We start from the raw sequence: 23,071 nt of genomic DNA, 5'->3' as shown, positions 1-23,071 counted from the left end.
TAGGATCTTCTTTTAGTTGACCTTGTACCAGTGAACTGTACCTTCATGAAGCTGTACGTACTCTTTCCTATGCAAACTTCTAATAAAGTCTTCAATCAATCAATTTATCTAGAAATGAAGAAGTCACACTCTGCTGGTGCAAGTACCGGTAATTAGTGTCCTAAATGCAGTGTCATGAACTACCTGGCTTAGTGCCACAATCTTTCTGTTGTAGGTTGTCATTTCTTTTTTCAGTTGCTGTTGGTAGGCATGGCTGTCAGTTCCCACCTGATGTTGTGTGGGAGTCCAGACAAGTCCAGACCGTACTGAATAACCGCTAGCTTACATAACGTCTTCAGGCTAGGACTCAAGTCTAAGACATACAGGACATCGGGTGTAGCCTAGATAACATTTCTATCTTAAGAATTCACAGTAAACACTATTTCTGTGTCCATAAAACTTCGAATGAGGTTTTACCATAGCGTTTTACACAACTTTATAGGTTTACTCAACCTACTCAACACCTCAAAGTAACCCCAACTGTCTATCCTCTCTCAAAGCTTGCCTAGCCGACCTCCAAAACTGGATGTCCACAAATTTGAAATTTCCTACAACTGAACACAGACATATCAGAAATCCCCCTGTTTGGCCCACTTACCTCTAGATCACAACTACTCAACTGTTGACTCTATGTCAGCAACTTTGACACCTGTAGCTAAGAACCTGGGTGTACTACTTGACTCTGACCTCTGCCTTGAGGCCCAAGTAAAAAAGTGTAGCCTAGTGCGTACCAGTTTTTTCCATATACGAAATATCTACAGAATCAGAACCATTCTTTCCACTCCCAACCTCCACTTAGTAGTCAATGCCCTGATTTAATCCCGCCTGGACTACAGTAACGCCCTCTACTTCAACATCAGTAAAGCCTGCAGTTGGTGCAGAACGCGGCTTGCAGGCTTATTACTGGCACTGAGCATATTAGGCCTACCCCAGTTTTGGCCGCATTGCACTGGCTGCCAGTAACCTTTAGAATTGATTTTAAGATTTTATTACTAACTTTTAAAGCTTAATGGCCTAGCACCCCAGTACTTAGCTGATCTATTGGAACCCTACGTGCCTGTCCGTCAACTGAGGTGCTCTGATCTGGCACTTCTAGAGGTTCCATGGTCAAACAGAGTGACCAAAGGCAGGGCCTTTGCGATCAGGGCCCCCACTCTCTGGACCTCAGATTTGCTAGTTCTGTAACCATTTTTAAATCTAAATTAAAGACTCATTTATATAGAAAGGCCTTTTTAACCTTTTAACCTCTTAACTGCATCTATTCTTATTGTAACTGTTGTGTGTTGTCTGCAATGTTATTTTATCATGTTGTTAAGCACTTTGTAACATTGTTTTGAAAGGTGCTATATAAATAAAGTTTATTATTATTATTATGTATTATTACTGGTGGCACTAAAAGAATCTCCCATTCGTTTTCCCCATAGACTTTTAAAAATATATATATATTTATACATTATTTAGAATTATCAAGCCATTCAGAATCCTGGTGAATCATTACCATAAAACCTTTGACTCTGTGAAATAATTATAATATTTAATGATAATGATATAAATACCCTTTGTTTAGTGATTATTTTTATTATTTTCTTTCTTTCTTTCTTTTTTCTTTTTAAGAGAAACACATGTGTTATGGTCATGATTCACCAGGATCCTGGATAGCTAGATTCTAGGCTTAAAATTGGCCACTGTAAACATCAATCAATATATCCGCGATGTGATTGACATGCGAGGCTAGCACTGCACTGCTAACAGTAGCCTATAAACTCGAGGGGCGTGCCTGAGTTGGATTTTCTGCTGCGTCACCTAGGCCAATATGTCAAATGTTGCATCAGCCTGGTGACGCGAGGTTATTGCATCATAAACACTTGTTGAGGGAGGAAGTCATATACCAGCAGCGGGTGTTTTGACATCCCAACGTAAGTATATAGGCCTGCATTCATTGATTACTGGACGAATTATATTCATGGTGTACTTGATAAATCACCCCTTAAACAAAAAAATATTAACTTGTACCCGTACTTCGACTTGTTACACGATGAAAACAATACACTCACAATTTCACAAAGTGTTGCAGTTACTTTTGCTTTGGTTGACCGGAGTTCTTCTTTACTAGTATAGCCCCTCTCGCTCCCCATAATTTTGTTACTTTTTTTTTGTATTATGAAGAGCCGTCAAAATAAATAAAAAAGGTAAATTCAGGAACGAAAGGGGCTATATTTACCTTACCTACCCCATAGTAAATATAATCTCTTCGTCCGTCGTCTATTTTCGACCGAGAGACACCGTGGTTCGTGTTGTAGTCTACGTACTTGTGTGCAAGTTGTGTCAGTTATTTAATAGTAAATGAGTCATGACTTTAACCTGCAATCTTATCCTTAGCCGCATTAAACCGTCCGAAATAACATAGGCCTATTAGTATGTAGGCCGATGTATCACAATAGTGATAAGCCTGAAGAAACAACAGCTACATCCTTGCAGCATGGGGTTCCACATCTTAATGAGTGATAGTTTGGAACCAAATGGACCATATGGTCTGTATAGAGCCGTTCCCGTTCACACCAAGCACTATAACTTGTAACTACAAAGATATAGGCCTACATCTGTTTATATGTCAAGTGGATGGAAGAGTCACACTGAAACTATAACACAGACACTACACCTCCAAGATACCCGTGTACCTGACAAACGACTTCCTAAAGGTCAAAGATGTCCATCAATGATCATAACACCAGAGGCAGCTCCACTAATCATGTTCAACCTAGATTTAACACTATAAAAGGCTCTAATTCGTTCTCCAGCTATACCACCAATATGTGGAACACCCTTATGCAAGCCCTAAAGGAGTGCAAATCCCTAGCCTCCTTCACAATTGGTATGAAAGGTCACTTTCAGGTGGCTGCTACTCAAGACTTGTAAAAAGACTAAAAGCCCCCATCTTTGAACCCCGCCCCCCCCCCTTTCTCCCCTTTTTCTGCTTTTGTTGTTGATGTTATCCTATGTAAAGTACTGTTCTATCCGTCTGTCTTTCAATGAGATACATAAAGTGGTTCCTGTGTAATTAAGCCATAAAGCTTACTAGGATCTCCTTTTAGTTGACCTTGTACCAGTGATTTGCGCTGTCGTGAAACTGTAATTTATTCTATTGCAACCTGCTAATAAATTCTTCAATCAATCAATCAAAAACAGTCGTAAACGTTTAAAGCCCTATTTCAAATATAGTAGTCTGGAATGTAAACAAGTCCCCAGGACTTTTTTATGTTATACTTTTAGACAAAATGTGTAACTGTACCTCATGCTGTTACTATTTCTCTCTAATAACATATTAAATCAATCTGTTTTTCTGCAGCAACAAGCATGACAAATTATGGGGAATTCAAGAAGAAAGTCATAGAAAATCTGACTGCTCTAAAAAACTGTGAGTAAATTCAGCGAAATTACATTATTTCCCCATGACCTGTTTGTTCACAAAGAATATTCAATGTTGATCAATGATTATTGTAATCCAACCCCTGCCTCATTTTATTAGCTACTCAAGCTCAGACGTTTCTTGAAGAGCAGGCTGATGTGAATTATTGCCAAGTTCTTTTCGAACTATTGGAGTCAAGTGAAGCATCTGATTCTGAGTTGCACCATGTGGCTGTTGATTCTTTAGAATACTACATCAAGAATAAATGGATGGTAAGTATGCCACCTTGTATATATGTACAGTATACACACACACACACACACACACACACACACACACACACACACACACACACACACACACACACACACACACACACACACACACACATATTGGTTCATTCTTTATTGGTTCCTGAGTGGTTTTGAGTGTCCTGACCCTTTAATAGCAGCCTCTGTGATTCGGAAATAGCTGTAGTTAATATTGTCATTATATAACTGTATTATTAGCTTTGAAAGTGGTTTGAGTTCAGGGGGCACCTATTGTGTGACGTGCCAATTTACAAACTTTGGAGATCTGTAATATATTGTGGCAATCTGTCGTTTCACATTATTGGGCATACATTCCGTACCCTTGATAATGTGAAACGGTCCATTTCACATTATTGTTTTGATGCAACATCATTTTGCAGAGTAATACACTGATTTTTTAGTTCTTTTTCATTTTGCCATTCTCATTATTATAATCTATTCCCCAAAGGACTTGGACCAGAACCACAAGGAACAAACTGTGAAACGTTTGTTATTGTTATTCAACTCCAGGGATCTACCTAATCCAGAAAAGGTAAATCCTCCTGTGTTTGTCTTCTCCCAATCTCCCCAAACCCACCAGACAAGTACAGTACACGTTGCAAATGAGCTTCATTGTGTGTGGAGATTTCTGCACACAAGCTATGTGCAGAACTCTTCTCACAGCATCTTTTTCAGAGCACATTTTCCAGGTGTTGCTTGCAGAAAGCAGCCAAATACTGTAGACATTTTCATATTTACATCATACAACATTATCTTCATAACTATAATTACCTTGATCTATTTGTCTCAATGCCTGTATCAACAGAATATGTTATAGACAAGGTGATTCTTTTCCATTACTTATTCGCCCTTTAACTTGATTCATCCCTCAATGGTGATATTCTAGGTTGAAACACATTTGCGGTGATGATGCATATACTGTGCATGATACATGTATTTTTAATGAGAAACGTGCATGGGGACAACCCTTTTCTCTCCAACCGGAGTAAAAAAAAGAAAACGCTTCCTGTATAACAGAAGCTGAACCACTGCTCCCAGCTCAACTTGAGAGTGAAAAGTGTAAGCCTGGGTGTCTGATGGGTTTGAGCCATGACATAATCACGTCTTATTGTCCTTACTTTTGCTTCATATTTCCTACAGGTGATTGGTCTCTTCAGTGTTATTCTAGACTGTTGGAATCTGGTTTTAAAAGAAATGAAAGGTGGATTACAAAACGATGCCAACAACAGAAGACTGGAAGAGTTGATCAAGGGGTAAAAAATGATTTTCCTTTTACGAGAGTTTTGTGTCACAATTCCTGTACGATAGACATTCTGGAATTGAGCAGTAGGGGTTGATGTAAAATAATCTCTGTATGATAACCGTTATTGATGGTTATTTTTTAATTAAAATGTTCGAAACAGTCAAAGGTTTAGCTCTCTTGCTGTTTTCTACTTGTAATGTGTCTTTGACAGCTTGACTGTAAACTATCGTTTGATGTTAAGGTCATTACAGACCGGCGAATTAGCGAAGTGATGCGAATAAACAACCTAAAAATGCGAAATATTCTGACGGTGAATTGACAGTGTATAACATTCGTCAAATTGAATAAAGTTGTTTGGGGCTGGCATCACTCAACCCATCACAGCATCACTCAACCCACCTGAAGGGTTCCCCACTCCACTACATTTCAGATACAAATATTGTATTTTTACTACTATTTACTACTGTTTAATTTAAACCTAGTTACTTTGCAGATATAAATTATAATATTATAAAACATACATGCCATACTTTTACTCAAGTAAGAAATATTAGAAGCCTACTTCTTCCACCACTGGCGGCAGCAGGCAGCCACTCACAGACGAGACACGGACGAGTCACTTGACCATGTTCTCTCTCTCTCTTTTAATTGGGTAGAGTTAGCTTGGTTTGAGAGAGAGAGGGCTCCGCCTTCGAATGTCCGTAAAATTCGACACCAGAGCAAATAAATAACAGACGCTTTTTCGCTATGTGACTTCATGTTTAAATGAAAAAAGATTATTATTCGCTTTGCAAATTCACCCCCGGTGTGTAAAGACCTTTAGTCATGAAATAGACCATGTATTTGCACAGTGTAAGGTGTCATTAGTATTTGGTACGGTTTCAACAGAACCAGTATGTGTACAGTGATTGACAGCATTCCCGGATAGGTCATCACATGAATGAACACTTTTTTCCAGCGATCAAAATCACTGTGATGAAGTGACTTTAAAATGATATTTGTATATTTTTGTACGCACCTTAAGATTCTGAGTTTGTTTGAACCCCTGAATCACCACTGAGCAGCTATTTTTAGTATGTTTCGCGTTATCCTGAGATAACAGACCTTGTAATTTATTTCAGCATGAATTTAGTCGGGTCAGAGGCCTGGACTGGAGAGGAAAAGAACAAGCATTTTCAGGGACTGTGTGAACGTCTAAAACAACAGTTTGCAGGTACGTGTTCGGTCACTGCATGCAATGTTGTATCACAATAATGATAATGCTGCCAAGAGTATTCTAAGGCTGGTCTTACACTAGCAGATAATCATTTCATGTCCATCCATGGATAAACTCTGACATCCCCTCTCTCTCTCCACTGCGCTGTCAAGTGCTGCGTGCTTCTCACGGTGCATGATTTATGATTAGTCATATGACAGTGTAGCGCACAGAACATATCAGATCTCCAAGACCAAACTGTGTACCTCCGCGCCACGTTGTAGGCTTGTAGATCAAGCTGTCTTTGACTGACTGCAGTGACTGTCACTGCGGTTATTTCTGCTGTTTGTGTTTGATAGCGTCCTAAAACAAACCAGCTACCGTTGAGTTTTAATTCACATCCTAATCATGACACAACCTAGATAGATACCTAATGGACGGACGGACGGACGGACGGACGGACGGACGGACGGACGGACGGACGGACGGACGGACGGACGGACGGACTACATCTGTTTATATGTCAAGTGGATGGAAGAGTCACACTGAAACTATAACACAGACACTACACCTCCAAGATACCCGTGTACCTGACAAACGACTTCCTAAAGGTCAAAGATGTCCATCCATGATCATAACACCAGAGGCAGCTCCACTAATCATGTTCAACCTAGATTTAACACTATAAAAGGCTCTAATTCGTTCTCCAGCTATACCACCAATATGTGGAACACCCTTATGCAAGCCCTAAAGGAGTGCAAATCCCTAGCCTCCTTCACAATTGGTATGAAAGGTCACTTTCAGGTGGCTGCTACTCAAGACTTGTAAAAAGACTAAAAGCCCCCATCTTTGAACCCCCCCCCCCTTTCTCCCCTTTTTCTGCTTTTGTTGTTGATGTTATCCTATGTAAAGTACTGTTCTATCCGTCTGTCTTTCAATGAGATACATAAAGTGGTTCCTGTGTAATTAAGCCATAAAGCTTACTAGGATCTCCTTTTAGTTGACCTTGTACCAGTGATTTGCGCTGTCGTGAAACTGTAATTTATTCTATTGCAACCTGCTAATAAATTCTTCAATCAATCAATCAAAAACAGTCGTAAACGTTTAAAGCCCTATTTCAAATATAGTAGTCTGGAATGTAAACAAGTCCCCAGGACTTTTTTATGTTATACTTTTAGACAAAATGTGTAACTGTACCTCATGCTGTTACTATTTCTCTCTAATAACATATTAAATCAATCTGTTTTTCTGCAGCAACAAGCATGACAAATTATGGGGAATTCAAGAAGAAAGTCATAGAAAATCTGACTGCTCTAAAAAAACAAAACTGTGAGTAAATTCAGCGAAATTACATTATTTCCCCATGACCTGTTTGTTCACAAAGAATATTCAATGTTGATCAATGATTATTGTAATCCAACCCCTGCCTCATTTTATTAGCTACTCAAGCTCAGACGTTTCTTGAAGAGCAGGCTGATGTGAATTATTGCCAAGTTCTTTTCGAACTATTGGAGTCAAGTGAAGCATCTGATTCTGAGTTGCACCATGTGGCTGTTGATTCTTTAGAATACTACATCAAGAATAAATGGATGGTAAGTATGCCACCTTGTATATATGTACAGTATATATACACACACACACACACACACACACACACACACACACACACACACACACACACACACACACACACACACACACACACACACACACACACACACACACACACACACACACACACATATTGGTTCATTCTTTATTGGTTCCTGAGTGGTTTTGAGTGTCCTGACCCTTTAATTGCAGCCTCTGTGATTCGGAAATAGCTGTAGTTAATATTGTCATTATATAACTGTATTATTAGCTCTGTTTTAAAGTGGTTTGAGTTCAGGGGGCACCTATTGTGTGACGTGCCAATTTACAAACTTTGGAGATCTGTAATATATTGTGGCAATCTGTCGTTTCACATTATTGGGCATACATTCCGTACCCTTGATAATGTGAAACAGTCCATTTCACATTATTGTTTTGATGCAACATCATTTTGCAGAGTAATACACTGATTTTTTAGTTCTTTTTCATTTTGCCATTCTCATTATTATAATCTATTCCCCAAAGGACTTGGACCAGAACCACAAAGAACAAACTGTGAAACGTTTGTTATTGTTATTCAACTCCAGGGATCTACCTAATCCAGAAAAGGTAAATCCTCCTGTGTTTGTCTTCTCCCAATCTCCCCAAACCCACCAGACAAGTACAGTACACGTTGCAAATGAGCTTCATTGTGTGTGGAGATTTCTGCACACAAGCTATGTGCAGAACTCTTCTCACAGCATCTTTTTCAGAGCACATTTTCCAGGTGTTGCTTGCAGAAAGCAGCCAAATACTGTAGACATTTTCATATTTACATCATACAACATTATCTTCATAACTATAATTACCTTGATCTATTTGTCTCAATGCCTGTATCAACAGAATATGTTATAGACAAGGTGATTCTTTTCCATTACTTATTCGCCCTTTAACTTGATTCATCCCTCAATGGTGATATTCTAGGTTGAAACACATTTGCGGTGATGATGCATATACTGTGCATGATACATGTATTTTTAATGAGAAACGTGCATGGGGACAACCCTTTTCTCTCCAACCGGAGTAAAAAAAAGAAAACGCTTCCCGTATAACAGAAGCTGAACCACTGCTCCCAGCTCAACTTGAGAGTGAAAAGTGTAAGCTTGGGTGTCTGATGGGTTTGAGCCATGACATAATCACGTCTTATTGTCCTTACTTTTGCTTCATATTTCCTACAGGTGATTGGTCTCTTCAGTGTTATTCTAAAAGACAAAGACTGTTGGAATCTGGTTTTAAAAGAAATGAAAGGTGGATTACAAAACGATGCCAACAACAGAAGACTGGAAGAGTTGATCAAGGGGTAAAAAATGATTTTCCTTTTACGAGAGTTTTGTGTCACAATTCCTGTACGATAGACATTCTGGAATTGAGCAGTAGGGGTTGATGTAAAATAATCTCTGTATGATAACCGTTATTGATGGTTATTTTTTAATTAAAATGTTCGAAACAGTCAAAGGTTTAGCTCTCTTGCTGTTTTCTACTTGTAATGTGTCTTTGACAGCTTGACTGTAAACTATCGTTTGATGTTAAGGTCATTACAGACCGGCGAATTAGCGAAGTGATGCGAATAAACAACCTAAAAATGCGAAATATTCTGACGGTGAATTGACAGTGTATAACATTCGTCAAATTGAATAAAGTTGTTTGGGGCTGGCATCACTCAACCCATCACAGCATCACTCAACCCACCTGAAGGGTTCCCCACTCCACTACATTTCAGATACAAATATTGTATTTTTACTACTATTTACTACTGTTTAATTTAAACCTAGTTACTTTGCAGATATAAATTATAATATTATAAAACATACATGCCATACTTTTACTCAAGTAAGAAATATTAGAAGCCTACTTCTTCCACCACTGGCGGCAGCAGGCAGCCACTCACAGACGAGACATGGACGAGTCACTTGACCATGTTCTCTCTCTCTCTTTTAATTGGGTAGAGTTAGCTTGGTTTGAGAGAGAGAGGGCTCCGCCTTCGAATGTCCGTAAAATTCGACACCAGAGCAAATAAATAACAGATGCTTTTTCGCTATGTGACTTCATGTTTAAATGAAAAAAGATTATTATTCGCTTTGCAAATTCACCCCCGGTGTGTACAGACCTTTAGTCATGAAATAGACCATGTATTTGCACAGTGTAAGGTGTCATTAGTATTTGGTACGGTTTCAACAGAACCAGTATGTGTACAGTGATTGACAGCATTCCCGGATAGGTCATCACATGAATGAACACTTTTTTCCAGCGATCAAAATCACTGTGATGAAGTGACTTTAAAATGATATTTGTATATTTTTGTACGCACCTTAAGATTCTGAGTTTGTTTGAACCCCTGAATCACCACTGAGCAGCTATTTTTAGTATGTTTCGCGTTATCCTGAGATAACAGACCTTGTAATTTATTTCAGCATGAATTTAGTCGGGTCAGAGGCCTGGACTGGAGAGGAAAAGAACAAGCATTTTCAGGGACTGTGTGAACGTCTAAAACAACAGTTTGCAGGTACGTGTTCGGTCACTGCATGCAATGTTGTATCACAATAATGATAATGCTGCCAAGAGTATTCTAAGGCTGGTCTTACACTAGCAGATAATCATTTCATGTCCATCCATGGATAAACTCTGACATCCCCTCTCTCTCTCCACTGCGCTGTCAAGTGCTGCGTGCTTCTCACGGTGCATGATTTATGATTAGTCATATGACAGTGTAGCGCACAGAACATATCAGATCTCCAAGACCAAACTGTGTACCTCCACGCCACGTTGTAGGCTTGTAGATCAAGCTGTCTTTGACTGACTGCAGTGACTGTCACTGCGGTTATTTCTGCTGTTTGTGTTTGATAGCGTCCTAAAACAAACCAGCTACCGTTGAGTTTTAATTCACATCCTAATCATGACACAACCTAGATAGATACCTAATGGACGGACGGACGGACGGACGGACGGACGGACGGACGGACTACATCTGTTTATATGTCAAGTGGATGGAAGAGTCACACTGAAACTATAACACAGACACTACACCTCCAAGATACCCGTGTACCTGACAAACGACTTCCTAAAGGTCAAAGATGTCCATCCATGATCATAACACCAGAGGCAGCTCCACTAATCATGTTCAACCTAGATTTAACACTATAAAAGGCTCTAATTCGTTCTCCAGCTATACCACCAATATGTGGAACACCCTTATGCAAGCCCTAAAGGAGTGCAAATCCCTAGCCTCCTTCACAATTGGTATGAAAGGTCACTTTCAGGTGGCTGCTACTCAAGACTTGTAAAAAGACTAAAAGCCCCCATCTTTGAACCCCCCCCCCCCCTTTCTCCCCTTTTTCTGCTTTTGTTGTTGATGTTATCCTATGTAAAGTACTGTTCTATCCGTCTGTCTTTCAATGAGATACATAAAGTGGTTCCTGTGTAATTAAGCCATAAAGCTTACTAGGATCTCCTTTTAGTTGACCTTGTACCAGTGATTTGCGCTGTCGTGAAACTGTAATTTATTCTATTGCAACCTGCTAATAAATTCTTCAATCAATCAATCAAAAACAGTCGTAAACGTTTAAAGCCCTATTTCAAATATAGTAGTCTGGAATGTAAACAAGTCCCCAGGACTTTTTTATGTTATACTTTTAGACAAAATGTGTAACTGTACCTCATGCTGTTACTATTTCTCTCTAATAACATATTAAATCAATCTGTTTTTCTGCAGCAACAAGCATGACAAATTATGGGGAATTCAAGAAGAAAGTCATAGAAAATCTGACTGCTCTAAAAAACTGTGAGTAAATTCAGCGAAATTACATTATTTCCCCATGACCTGTTTGTTCACAAAGAATATTCAATGTTGATCAATGATTATTGTAATCCAACCCCTGCCTCATTTTATTAGCTACTCAAGCTCAGACGTTTCTTGAAGAGCAGGCTGATGTGAATTATTGCCAAGTTCTTTTCGAACTATTGGAGTCAAGTGAAGCATCTGATTCTGAGTTGCACCATGTGGCTGTTGATTCTTTAGAATACTACATCAAGAATAAATGGATGGTAAGTATGCCACCTTGTATATATGTACAGTATACACACACACACACACACACACACACACACACACACACACACACACACACACACACACACACACACACACACACACACACACACACACACACATATTGGTTCATTCTTTATTGGTTCCTGAGTGGTTTTGAGTGTCCTGACCCTTTAATAGCAGCCTCTGTGATTCGGAAATAGCTGTAGTTAATATTGTCATTATATAACTGTATTATTAGCTTTGAAAGTGGTTTGAGTTCAGGGGGCACCTATTGTGTGACGTGCCAATTTACAAACTTTGGAGATCTGTAATATATTGTGGCAATCTGTCGTTTCACATTATTGGGCATACATTCCGTACCCTTGATAATGTGAAACGGTCCATTTCACATTATTGTTTTGATGCAACATCATTTTGCAGAGTAATACACTGATTTTTTAGTTCTTTTTCATTTTGCCATTCTCATTATTATAATCTATTCCCCAAAGGACTTGGACCAGAACCACAAGGAACAAACTGTGAAACGTTTGTTATTGTTATTCAACTCCAGGGATCTACCTAATCCAGAAAAGGTAAATCCTCCTGTGTTTGTCTTCTCCCAATCTCCCCAAACCCACCAGACAAGTACAGTACACGTTGCAAATGAGCTTCATTGTGTGTGGAGATTTCTGCACACAAGCTATGTGCAGAACTCTTCTCACAGCATCTTTTTCAGAGCACATTTTCCAGGTGTTGCTTGCAGAAAGCAGCCAAATACTGTAGACATTTTCATATTTACATCATACAACATTATCTTCATAACTATAATTACCTTGATCTATTTGTCTCAATGCCTGTATCAACAGAATATGTTATAGACAAGGTGATTCTTTTCCATTACTTATTCGCCCTTTAACTTGATTCATCCCTCAATGGTGATATTCTAGGTTGAAACACATTTGCGGTGATGATGCATATACTGTGCATGATACATGTATTTTTAATGAGAAACGTGCATGGGGACAACCCTTTTCTCTCCAACCGGAGTAAAAAAAAGAAAACGCTTCCCGTATAACAGAAGCTGAACCACTGCTCCCAGCTCAACTTGAGAGTGAAAAGTGTAAGCTTGGGTGTCTGATGGGTTTGAGCCATGACATAATCACGTCTTATTGTCCTTACTTTTGCTTCATATTTCCTACAGGTGATTGGTCTCTTCAGTGTTATTCTAAAAGACAAAGACTGTTGGAATCTGGTTTTAAAAGAAATGAAAGGTGGATTACAAAACGATGCCAACAACAGAAGACTGGAAGAGTTGATCAAGGGGTAAAAAATGATTTTCCTTTTACGAGAGTGTTGTGTCACAATTCCTGTACGATAGACATTCTGGAATTGAGCAGTAGGGGTTGATGTAAAATAATCTCTGTATGATAACCGTTATTGATGGTTATTTTTTAATTAAAATGTTCGAAACAGTCAAAGGTTTAGCTCTCTTGCTGTTTTCTACTTGTAATGTGTCTTTGACAGCTTGACTGTAAACTATCGTTTGATGTTAAGGTCATTACAGACCGGCGAATTAGCGAAGTGATGCGAATAAACAACCTAAAAATGCGAAATATTCTGACGGTGAATTGACAGTGTATAACATTCGTCAAATTGAATAAAGTTGTTTGGGGCTGGCATCACTCAACCCATCACAGCATCACTCAACCCACCTGAAGGGTTCCCCACTCCACTACATTTCAGATACAAATATTGTATTTTTACTACTATTTACTACTGTTTAATTTAAACCTAGTTACTTTGCAGATATAAATTATAATATTATAAAACATACATGCCATACTTTTACTCAAGTAAGAAATATTAGAAGCCTACTTCTTCCACCACTGGCGGCAGCAGGCAGCCACTCACAGACGAGACACGGACGAGTCACTTGACCATGTTCTCTCTCTCTCTTTTAATTGGGTAGAGTTAGCTTGGTTTGAGAGAGAGAGGGCTCCGCCTTCGAATGTCCGTAAAATTCGACACCAGAGCAAATAAATAACAGACGCTTTTTCGCTATGTGACTTCATGTTTAAATGAAAAAAGATTATTATTCGCTTTGCAAATTCACCCCCGGTGTGTAAAGACCTTTAGTCATGAAATAGACCATGTATTTGCACAGTGTAAGGTGTCATTAGTATTTGGTACGGTTTCAACAGAACCAGTATGTGTACAGTGATTGACAGCATTCCCGGATAGGTCATCACATGAATGAACACTTTTTTCCAGCGATCAAAATCACTGTGATGAAGTGACTTTAAAATGATATTTGTATATTTTTGTACGCACCTTAAGATTCTGAGTTTGTTTGAACCCCTCACCACTGAGCAGCTATTTTTAGTATGTTTCGCGTTATCCTGAGATAACAGACCTTGTAATTTATTTCAGCATGAATTTAGTCGGGTCAGAGGCCTGGACTGGAGAGGAAAAGAACAAGCATTTTCAGGGACTGTGTGAACGTCTAAAACAACAGTTTGCAGGTACGTGTTCGGTCACTGCATGCAATGTTGTATCACAATAATGATAATGCTGCCAAGAGTATTCTAAGGCTGGTCTTACACTAGCAGATAATCATTTCATGTCCATCCATGGATAAACTCTGACATCCCCTCTCTCTCTCCACTGCGCTGTCAAGTGCTGCGTGCTTCTCACGGTGCATGATTTATGATTAGTCATATGACAGTGTAGCGCACAGAACATATCAGATCTCCAAGACCAAACTGTGTACCTCCGCGCCACGTTGTAGGATTGTAGATCAAGCTGTCTTTGACTGACTGCAGTGACTGTCACTGCGGTTATTTCTGCTGTTTGTGTTTGATAGCGTCCTAAAACAAACCAGCTACCGTTGAGTTTTAATTCACATCCTAATCATGACACAACCTAGATAGATACCTAATGGACGGACGGACGGACGGACGGACGGACGGACGGACGGACGGTATGACTATGAAAAGTGTGTCTGTGTGCACAGACTGCGCACGTGTGTGTGTGTGTGTGTGTTAGTGAGTGAGAGTCAGAGAGAGGGAGAGAGAAATTGTGTGTGAAGATTTCTGCACACAAGCTATGTGCAGAACTCTTCTCACAGCATCTTTTTCAGAGCACATTTTCCAAGTGTTGCTTGCAGAAAACAGCCAAATACTGTAGCTATTACATTTTCATATTTACATCATACATTATCTTCATAACTATAATTAGGCTACCTTTCTCTATGTGTCTCAATGCCTGTAATGTATCAACAGAATATGTTATAGACAAGGGAAAATATAGTTAATCTGATTGTTTTCCATTACTTATTCTCACTCTTTAACTTGATTCATCCCACAATTGTGGTATTCTAAGTTGAAACACATTTGTGGTGATGATGCATAATTTGCATATACTGTGTATAATAAATGTATTTCAACCCTTTTTGTTTCTCCAACCGGAGCTTAAAAAAACCTTATGCCTGGTGGGTTTTAGCCATGATGTAATCACGTCCTATTGTCCTTATGTGTACTTTTGCTTTATTTTGAAGGGTCAGAGTCCTTGACTGAAGAGGAAGAAGAGTTAAAGAATCTTCAGAAACGTCTAAACAAACTGCTTGAAGGTACGTGTTTGGTCACTGCATACAATGTTTGTTGTATCAAAATAGTGATAATGCTGCCAAGAGTATCCTAATAATTACAGAAACCTGAAGAAACGATAGTCAAATCACTTGTTCTCTATTACATGAGGGGTCCACAGCTTAATGAGTGATAGTTCGGAATCAAATGGACACTTATTGTCTGTATATGGCTGTTCACACCACAGCACTATCACTTGTAACTTTGATTGATTGAAGGATTTATTAGAAGATTGCTTAGGGAAAGGTAAAGTTTCATGATGGTACAGTTCACTGGTACAAGGTCAACTAAAAGGAAACTCAGGTAAGTCTTACTACTTATTTCCAAGGGGATCCTTCTATTTAACTCGTATAACATTGAATGACAGAGAGACATTACACAGTACTATGCAGTAAATATTAAAAAAGAAGTTGTAAACAAAAACTACAATGAAAAATAAAAGGTATTTACAAAGAAGGGTCAGGGGGAGAGTAAGGTTAGGTTAAGTTTATTGTTACTAGTTTCGAGTGGCAGCTGGCTGCAAGTGGTTTTTCAGGCCGGTTTTATAGGAAGTTTGGGATTTACACTCCTTTAAGGCCCTCGGTAGGGCGTTCCACATTTTAGTGGTATAGTAGAAGAACAAATTTGACCTTTTGTTTGAGTCGACTCTGGGTTGAACATGGTTTCTGGCGCTGGCTCTGGTGTAATTGTGGACATCCTTGACATTTTCGAAGTATTTTGACAGGTACAAGGGTATCTTGGTGCTGTATTGTATCTTGTACACCAGGCCCATTGCAATATGCTGTACTCTGTCATCTACTTTAAGCCACCCCATGCTAGACTGGTGAGTAGGGGTGAGGTGAGTCCGAGGAGGAAGGTTAAGCAGGACCCTAATTACGTTGACTCAATAGTCATAGAGGAACACAATGATTGCACCCGCTAGATTCTTCTGTGTGTTGTTATTGACCATCGGAGCGATCCTCTATATGAAACGGTTTCGTTGGTTGATATTTTTGATTACCTTTGTACCTTTGTCATCTTTTCACTGGATCGATTAGCCTAAAAAGATGCAACCAAAATAGGTAATTTAGTTTTTTCGTGTTATTACATTGTCACCCACTTTGACTGTGAAGTTATGGTCCTGGCTGAGGTTATGATTTAATAGATTCAAAGAGGATGAATTTGGTTTTGCCCAGATGTATTGATAATTTGTTGTCATTGAGCCAGGTGCAGATCTTATTTAGTTCAGAGCTAAGCGTCTTTTCAACCTGCAAGCTATCCTTGTCCTCTCTCTCTCTCTCTCTCTCTCGGTCGTCCTCAGACGAGCTTCCATCGGAGTCTCCAGTCGAGCCGAGTCATCCGCAAACAGGTAGCAGTCGCAAGCAGATACCATGTAGTTTACATACATTACAAAGATATACATTTGTTTTATGTCAAGTGGATGGTCTGTTCTCACTAAAACTTTAACACAGACGGTGAACTGAACATACCGGTAGTAAACCTTTAAAGCCCAATTTCAATTGGAGTAGTCTGGAATGGAAACAAGTGCCCAGGACTTTTTATGTTACACTTTTAGCTCAAATATGTAGCTGTACCCTCTGCTGTTTGCATTTATTTCTAATAAAGCATTAAATCAATCAAAATGATGCCCCACTAAACTCACCCTGTTTCCGCAGCAACAAGCATGACGTATGATGAATTCAAGGGGAAAGTCAAAGAAGCTCTGTTTGCTCAAACACAAGAGCAGGGTGAGTGAATTCAGTGAAATGACATTGTTTCCCCATGACCTGTTTGTTCACAAAAAATATTAAATGTTGATCAATGATTATTGTAATAATTACCAACGTAATTGTATTATTTCATCTAGCTTCGCCTTTTCTTGACTCTGAAGAAGTCCAGGATGATGTGAATTATTGCAAAGTTCTTTTCGAACTATTGGAGTCAAGTGAAACACCTGAGTTGCACCGTGTGGCTGTTGATTCTTTAGAATACTACATCAAGAATAAATGGATGGTAAGTATGCCACCTTGTATATAGGTACAGTATACACACACACACACACACACACACACACACACACACACACACACATGGGGGTCCCCAGATGACAGTGAAGTGACAATTGAAGGCCTTTTAAGACTTTGAAATCTCAAGAAAAAGAATCAAGAAAAGATAAACACTGTTATTGCATCAAAGATAATCAACAGGGTATTCTATAAAAACTGGTCAAACATATTGGCTAAATTGTCAAATAATATAAGATAGAGGTGTTGCGAGGAGTTGTGAGCTTGTACGTCGGTTATTTTCACAATATTTATCTGTGGAACTGAATCAAACTAAATGTAATGCCTCTTCTCCTACAATTCCAAGTACGTGTAGGGTGGGGGGTCCCCAGATCAAATATGATTCTTTTGGGGGGTTGTGGCCTGAAAAGATTCAGAACCACTGATATAGAGCACCAAAGTCTGACATCACTACGGCTAGAGGGCGATATCCCCCAGGGTTCACAGCATAATTTTTTCTCTTGAAAATCCCATAGGGGGATTTTTATCCCTGGAACAGAAGTACAGATTTACTACCAGAAATAGCAGCAAGCTACCAATGCACATACTATCTTATATTATTGTTCCCTGTCATAAGAAACTAATTTATATGAAGTTATTTATACCAGTAAGACGCCTCAGGGCGACAAGCCATACCTTGGACATCTATCTGGCCAGTGATGTATATCGGACCAGTTACCCATATATGGAGACTCCTGGGACCCATATATGGAGATCAATGTACTGTATATGGAGATATGCTGTGAGACCCCAAACATGCTTACTCAGTTATTCGTTATGTGAAAGTCCTATGACGTCTATGACATCTGACATCATCCATACAATCCTTTTTATGCCCATACATGTGGTTAACCCTAACCCATTTTTGTATTTTAAAATAAAAATTGGTGACGACAAATCTGTCGTTTCACGTCATTGGGCATACAATCCGTACTATTGATGAGGTGAAACTGCCATTTCAAGTTATCATTTTGCAGAGTAATACACTGATTTTTATTTATTTATTTATTTTGCCATTCTCATTATTATAATCTATTCCCCAAAGGACTTGGACCAGAACCACAAAAAACACATTGTGAAACGTTTGTTATTGTTATTCAGCTCCAGGGATCTACCTCGTCCAGAAAAGGTAAATCTTCCTGTGTTTGTCTTCTCCCATCTCCCCAAACCCACCAGACAAGTACAGTACACGTTGCACATGAGCTTCATTGTGTGTGGAGATTTCTGCACACAAGCTATGTGCAGAACTCTTCTCACAGCATCTTTTTCAGAGCACATTTTCCAGGTGTTGTTTGCAGAAAGCAGCCAAATACTGTAGACATTGAAACATTTTCATCATAAGTTATTACCTTTCTCTTTTTGTCTCAATGCCTGTATCAACAGAATATGTTATAGACACGGCAAAATAAAGTTAAACTGGTTATTTTCCATTACTTATTCACCCTTTAACTTGATTCATCCCACAATGGTGATATTCTATTTGTGGTGATGATGCATTTACTGTGTATAATAAATGTATTTCTAATGAGAACATGCCTGCGGGCAACCCTTTTTTCCAACTGGAGTAAAAATAAAAGAGCGAGAGAGGGGAAAAAAAGGATAACAGTAGCTGCTCCCAGCGAAACGTGAGAGCGAAAAGTGTAAGCTTGCGTGTCTGGTGGGTTTAAGCCATGAGAAACGTAATCATGTCCTATTGTCCTTACCTGTACTTTTGCTTTCTATTTTCTACAGGTGATTGGTCTCTTCAGTGTTATTATAACAGACAAAGACAGTTGGAATCTGGTATTAACAGAAATTGAACCTCGATTACAAAATGATCCCAACAACGGAAGACTGCACAAGTTGAACAACTCCCTCCGCAAGGGGTAGAAATTTATTTTCCTTCTACAGCAGTTTTGTGTCACAGTTCCTGTGAGATAGAAATTCTGCAATTGAACAGTATGGGTTCATGTAAATGAATGTCTGTATGATAACCTGATGGTCTTTCAATTCAAATATTGGAAACAGTCAAAGGTTTAGCTCCCTTGCCGTGGAAAATGCAAATAGCATCTAGTGCAAAATTAGTATTTGGTACGGATTCAACATTACCGGTATTTGCAGTGATTGACAGCATGCTGAGTAGGTGATCACATGAATGAACACATTTTTTTCCAGCAATCAAAATCAGTGTAATGAAGTGACTTGACAATTATCTTCGCCCTCTCTGTGAACTGACCTTAAGATTCTTATTTTATTTCAGCGTGAACTTAGAAGTGTCAGGGTCCTGGACTGAAGAGGAAAAGAACAAGAATCTTAAGGAACTGTCTAAATGTCTAAAGGAACTAGTTGCAGGTACGTGTTTGGTCACTGCATGCAATGTATGTTGTATCACAATAGTGATAATGCTGCCAAGAGTATCCTGAAACCTGAAGAAACAACAGTGACTTGTTCTCTTTTACATGAGGGGTCCTTGCAGTTCCATGTGGGTCCACAACTATATGAGTGATAGTTTGGAACCAAATGGACCCTTAGGGTCTGTAGGGTTGTTCACACCAAGTAATATTACTTGTATCTATAAAGAATAAGATATAAATGTTTATGTCAAGTGGATGGTAGTCACACTACATTTCTAACAGACAATGGGGAACATTGTAGTAAACTGTTCAATTCCTATTTCAAATACAGTGAAAATAGCTGTACTTCTTTGTGGGTTAAAGGGCCCCACCATGAATTTCACATTTTTATTTTTTTTCTTGTTTTTTGGTCTTCCCAGTGTCTCTTCCAGTCCCAAAAAAACCCCATTCATTAACTCTAAGCATTGCCTTTCATTTCAATGATTTTCTGAATGGGCGTGTCTGAACGGTACTCTTTTGAAATCGGGCACTTGTTTATGTCTCAAAGGGGCTCATTTCCTATTGGGCCCCCTCGAGAAGGGGGCGGTACTTTTTGGGAGGCTATATTCTATTGAGACTAATATATGAGGTGGAACCATGAAGTAAAGTAGTACGAAAATTGGATTGACTCTACATGGTTCTCATCGTGGCACCACCAGGGGCGTTGTTGGCTGGATTATTCATGAAGCTTTCCCGCTAGTTGCACTGTTTTCCCCCCGCAAGGTACCAAAAAGATTTCTTCTCCACTGGACCCCATTCATTTTCCTATTTGATTTTCTAACCTTAATAAACATCGTCATAAATACTTTATGGTTCCTGTCGCTAGTGAAAAACTGCCTTTCAATTACCATGATATGCGTTAAAATTAAAATTGTTAAAATTGATGATAAAGTTGCGGGGGCGTGGCCAACTAAACTGATACCAGCCGGCTGTGTTCTTTTTCGTGTGCTTTATTTTGGGAGGCTCCGACCACATTCTCCCATGTATCCCTGCGGGTGCACGTGACCATTGGCAGCCAATAGCATTCCTTATGATTCCTGGGGTACCATTCAAACAATGATGGCGACACCCATACAAGGGACAAAAAAACGTCATTTTCGCCGCATAGAAACCAATGGCTTCGCGTCGTCCATGTATTTTTTACAGTCTATGGGTACCACGCTAATCTTCTCTAAATCTTAATTTTTTTATCCCAAAGACAGCGCCCCGTTGCCAACAAAGGGCATTTTGGTATTGCAGCTGAAACGGCTTGGAATTAAATATCCGAGACTGTGGTTGTTTAGGTTAAAACCTTTATAAAACCATATTATGGACCAATATTTATATAAAATATATATTTTGAAAAGCATGGTGAGGCCCCTTTAAATTTGTAGTGAGCCCATCAACATGAAGTGGAATGATTGGTGGTAGACATCCAGATTAATACATTTTCCTCTTTTCTCCAGGAGTTCTTTGTATTATATGTTTAGCCCAAATGTGTACCGGTAACTCTACCTCGTGCTGTTTGCATATTTGTGTAATATAGTGTTACACTTTATTACAGTCAATCCAAAACATCTTTTCTCACTCTGTTTCTGCAGAAGCATGCAGTGATACGTATGAGGATTTCTTAATCAAATTCGAAGCATCTCTGTCTACTGTAGCAGCGGCAGGATCATACAGTGAGTAAATTCAGCTAAATAACTAAACTAAATTATTTTCACAGGACCTGTTAGTTCACAAAGAATATTCAATGTTGATCAAATGATTATTGTAATCCAACCCCTGTCTCATTTTATTATTTCTTGAATCTAAAGCTGACCAGGAATGCAGATGTTATTGCAAAGATATTTTCGAACTATAAAGATATACATGTTTATATCAATGGTAGAGTCACATTGCAACTGTAACAGACAATGGCGAACATTGTAGTGAACTTTTAAATTCCTATTTTAAATATAGTGAAAATACCTTAAAACCGATCTACATTGTGATTTTTATGCGATAAATTTGTAGGTAGACCACCAGGTGGAACAGATATGGGAGAGAAGATGTTTCATGAAAATACAGAGGTGCGACTGACACACTGTGAGTAAATTCAGCAAAATTACATTATTTTCCCCATTACCAGTTAGTTCACAAAGAATATTCAATGTTGATCAAATGATTATTGTAATCCAACCCCTGTGCCATTTTATTATTTCTTCTAGCTCTGACCTTTCTTGAAACAACTAAAATTGCCGAGGGTGACAGACGTTATTGCAAAGCTCTTATCGAAATATTGAAGTCTCAACAAGTGCATTTGCACCCTTTGGCTTTTCAGTATTTAGAAGACTACATCAATACATGGACGGTAAGTATGCCACTACAGTACATCAACAAATGGACAGTAAGAATGCCACTACAGTACATCAATAAATGGACAGTAAGTATGCCACCTTGAGATAGATTATGACTGAATGATTAAAGGACCATACCAGAGTTATTGCATGTTTAGCCCATTGCATTGACTACTAGTCAGGAATACTCTGTGAATTACAGCTGACAATGCAGCTGACAATTGTCTAAAAAACATAATACAAAAATCAATAACGCATGTACCTTGCCCAACATCAACTTTATCACCTTCAAATGTGTCTCTACTTCTCATAATCCCCAAATGTTTAAAATATTTTCCCAAATTTTGGCCTGTAGGCGGCTTTGTCCTGTGATGCGATTTACATCACAAATGGGCGTCAACAAGCAGCGCACACCCAGCTTCACACCACGGGGGGAGGGCTAGTTATATTATATAGAGAAGCGACATTTGACATCATTGCATCTAGAGTGTGCTATCCAACTGGTTCACAGCATTCATGCGAAACATTATTGTTTTGGTGCACCATTTTACAGAGTAATACACAGAATAAGAAGTGTATTGTTTTTGCCATAGTATATTTATTATTGATTGTCTCACATCAGAACTTGTTTGAAAACAGTGACGTCTCTCATTATCATAATCTATTCCCCAAAGGTGAATACATTGAAGAACAAGAAAAAAACCATTGTGAAAAAATTGTTATTGTTAAGCATCAACAAAGATGACTTTCGTGCAAAGGTAAATCTTTTTGTGTTCTGTCTTCTCCCTCTCTCCCCAAACCCACCAGACAAGTACACATCACACATGAGCTTCTTTGATTCGCGC

At 38.9% G+C, this 23,071-nt stretch overlaps 1 protein-coding gene across 1 annotated transcript in view; it reads left to right on the top strand.

Annotated features, from left to right (window-relative positions):
* The first annotated feature begins 1,907 nt into the window (after positions 1 to 1,907).
* Positions 1,908 to 23,071, top strand: part of LOC308294965 (uncharacterized protein) — a 66,753-nt gene continuing 45,589 nt past the window's right edge. The window contains exons 1-27 of the mRNA XM_080737901.1: positions 1,908 to 1,955; positions 3,386 to 3,454; positions 3,566 to 3,717; positions 4,205 to 4,288; positions 4,897 to 5,009; positions 6,121 to 6,212; positions 7,449 to 7,523; positions 7,635 to 7,786; positions 8,310 to 8,393; positions 9,002 to 9,123; positions 10,235 to 10,326; positions 11,533 to 11,601; positions 11,713 to 11,864; positions 12,360 to 12,443; positions 13,052 to 13,173; positions 14,281 to 14,372; positions 15,407 to 15,478; positions 16,795 to 16,842; positions 17,150 to 17,221; positions 17,341 to 17,486; positions 18,582 to 18,665; positions 19,268 to 19,401; positions 19,776 to 19,867; positions 21,489 to 21,569; positions 21,904 to 21,975; positions 22,098 to 22,240; positions 22,901 to 22,984. Of these exons, the coding sequence (XP_080594027.1) occupies positions 3,394 to 3,454; positions 3,566 to 3,717; positions 4,205 to 4,288; positions 4,897 to 5,009; positions 6,121 to 6,212; positions 7,449 to 7,523; positions 7,635 to 7,786; positions 8,310 to 8,393; positions 9,002 to 9,123; positions 10,235 to 10,326; positions 11,533 to 11,601; positions 11,713 to 11,864; positions 12,360 to 12,443; positions 13,052 to 13,173; positions 14,281 to 14,372; positions 15,407 to 15,478; positions 16,795 to 16,842; positions 17,150 to 17,221; positions 17,341 to 17,486; positions 18,582 to 18,665; positions 19,268 to 19,401; positions 19,776 to 19,867; positions 21,489 to 21,569; positions 21,904 to 21,975; positions 22,098 to 22,240; positions 22,901 to 22,984 (2,574 nt within the window). The 5' untranslated portion in view covers positions 1,908 to 1,955; positions 3,386 to 3,393. The remainder of the gene's footprint in view (positions 1,956 to 3,385; positions 3,455 to 3,565; positions 3,718 to 4,204; positions 4,289 to 4,896; positions 5,010 to 6,120; positions 6,213 to 7,448; positions 7,524 to 7,634; positions 7,787 to 8,309; positions 8,394 to 9,001; positions 9,124 to 10,234; positions 10,327 to 11,532; positions 11,602 to 11,712; positions 11,865 to 12,359; positions 12,444 to 13,051; positions 13,174 to 14,280; positions 14,373 to 15,406; positions 15,479 to 16,794; positions 16,843 to 17,149; positions 17,222 to 17,340; positions 17,487 to 18,581; positions 18,666 to 19,267; positions 19,402 to 19,775; positions 19,868 to 21,488; positions 21,570 to 21,903; positions 21,976 to 22,097; positions 22,241 to 22,900; positions 22,985 to 23,071) is intronic.

This window comes from Nannobrachium achirus, assembly GCF_963921795.1.
Source record: "Nannobrachium achirus genome assembly, chromosome: 2".
NCBI lineage: Eukaryota > Metazoa > Chordata > Actinopteri > Myctophiformes > Myctophidae > Nannobrachium > Nannobrachium achirus.
Note: the sequence above shows the minus strand (reverse complement) of the source record. Positions and strands in the feature narration are given on the sequence as shown.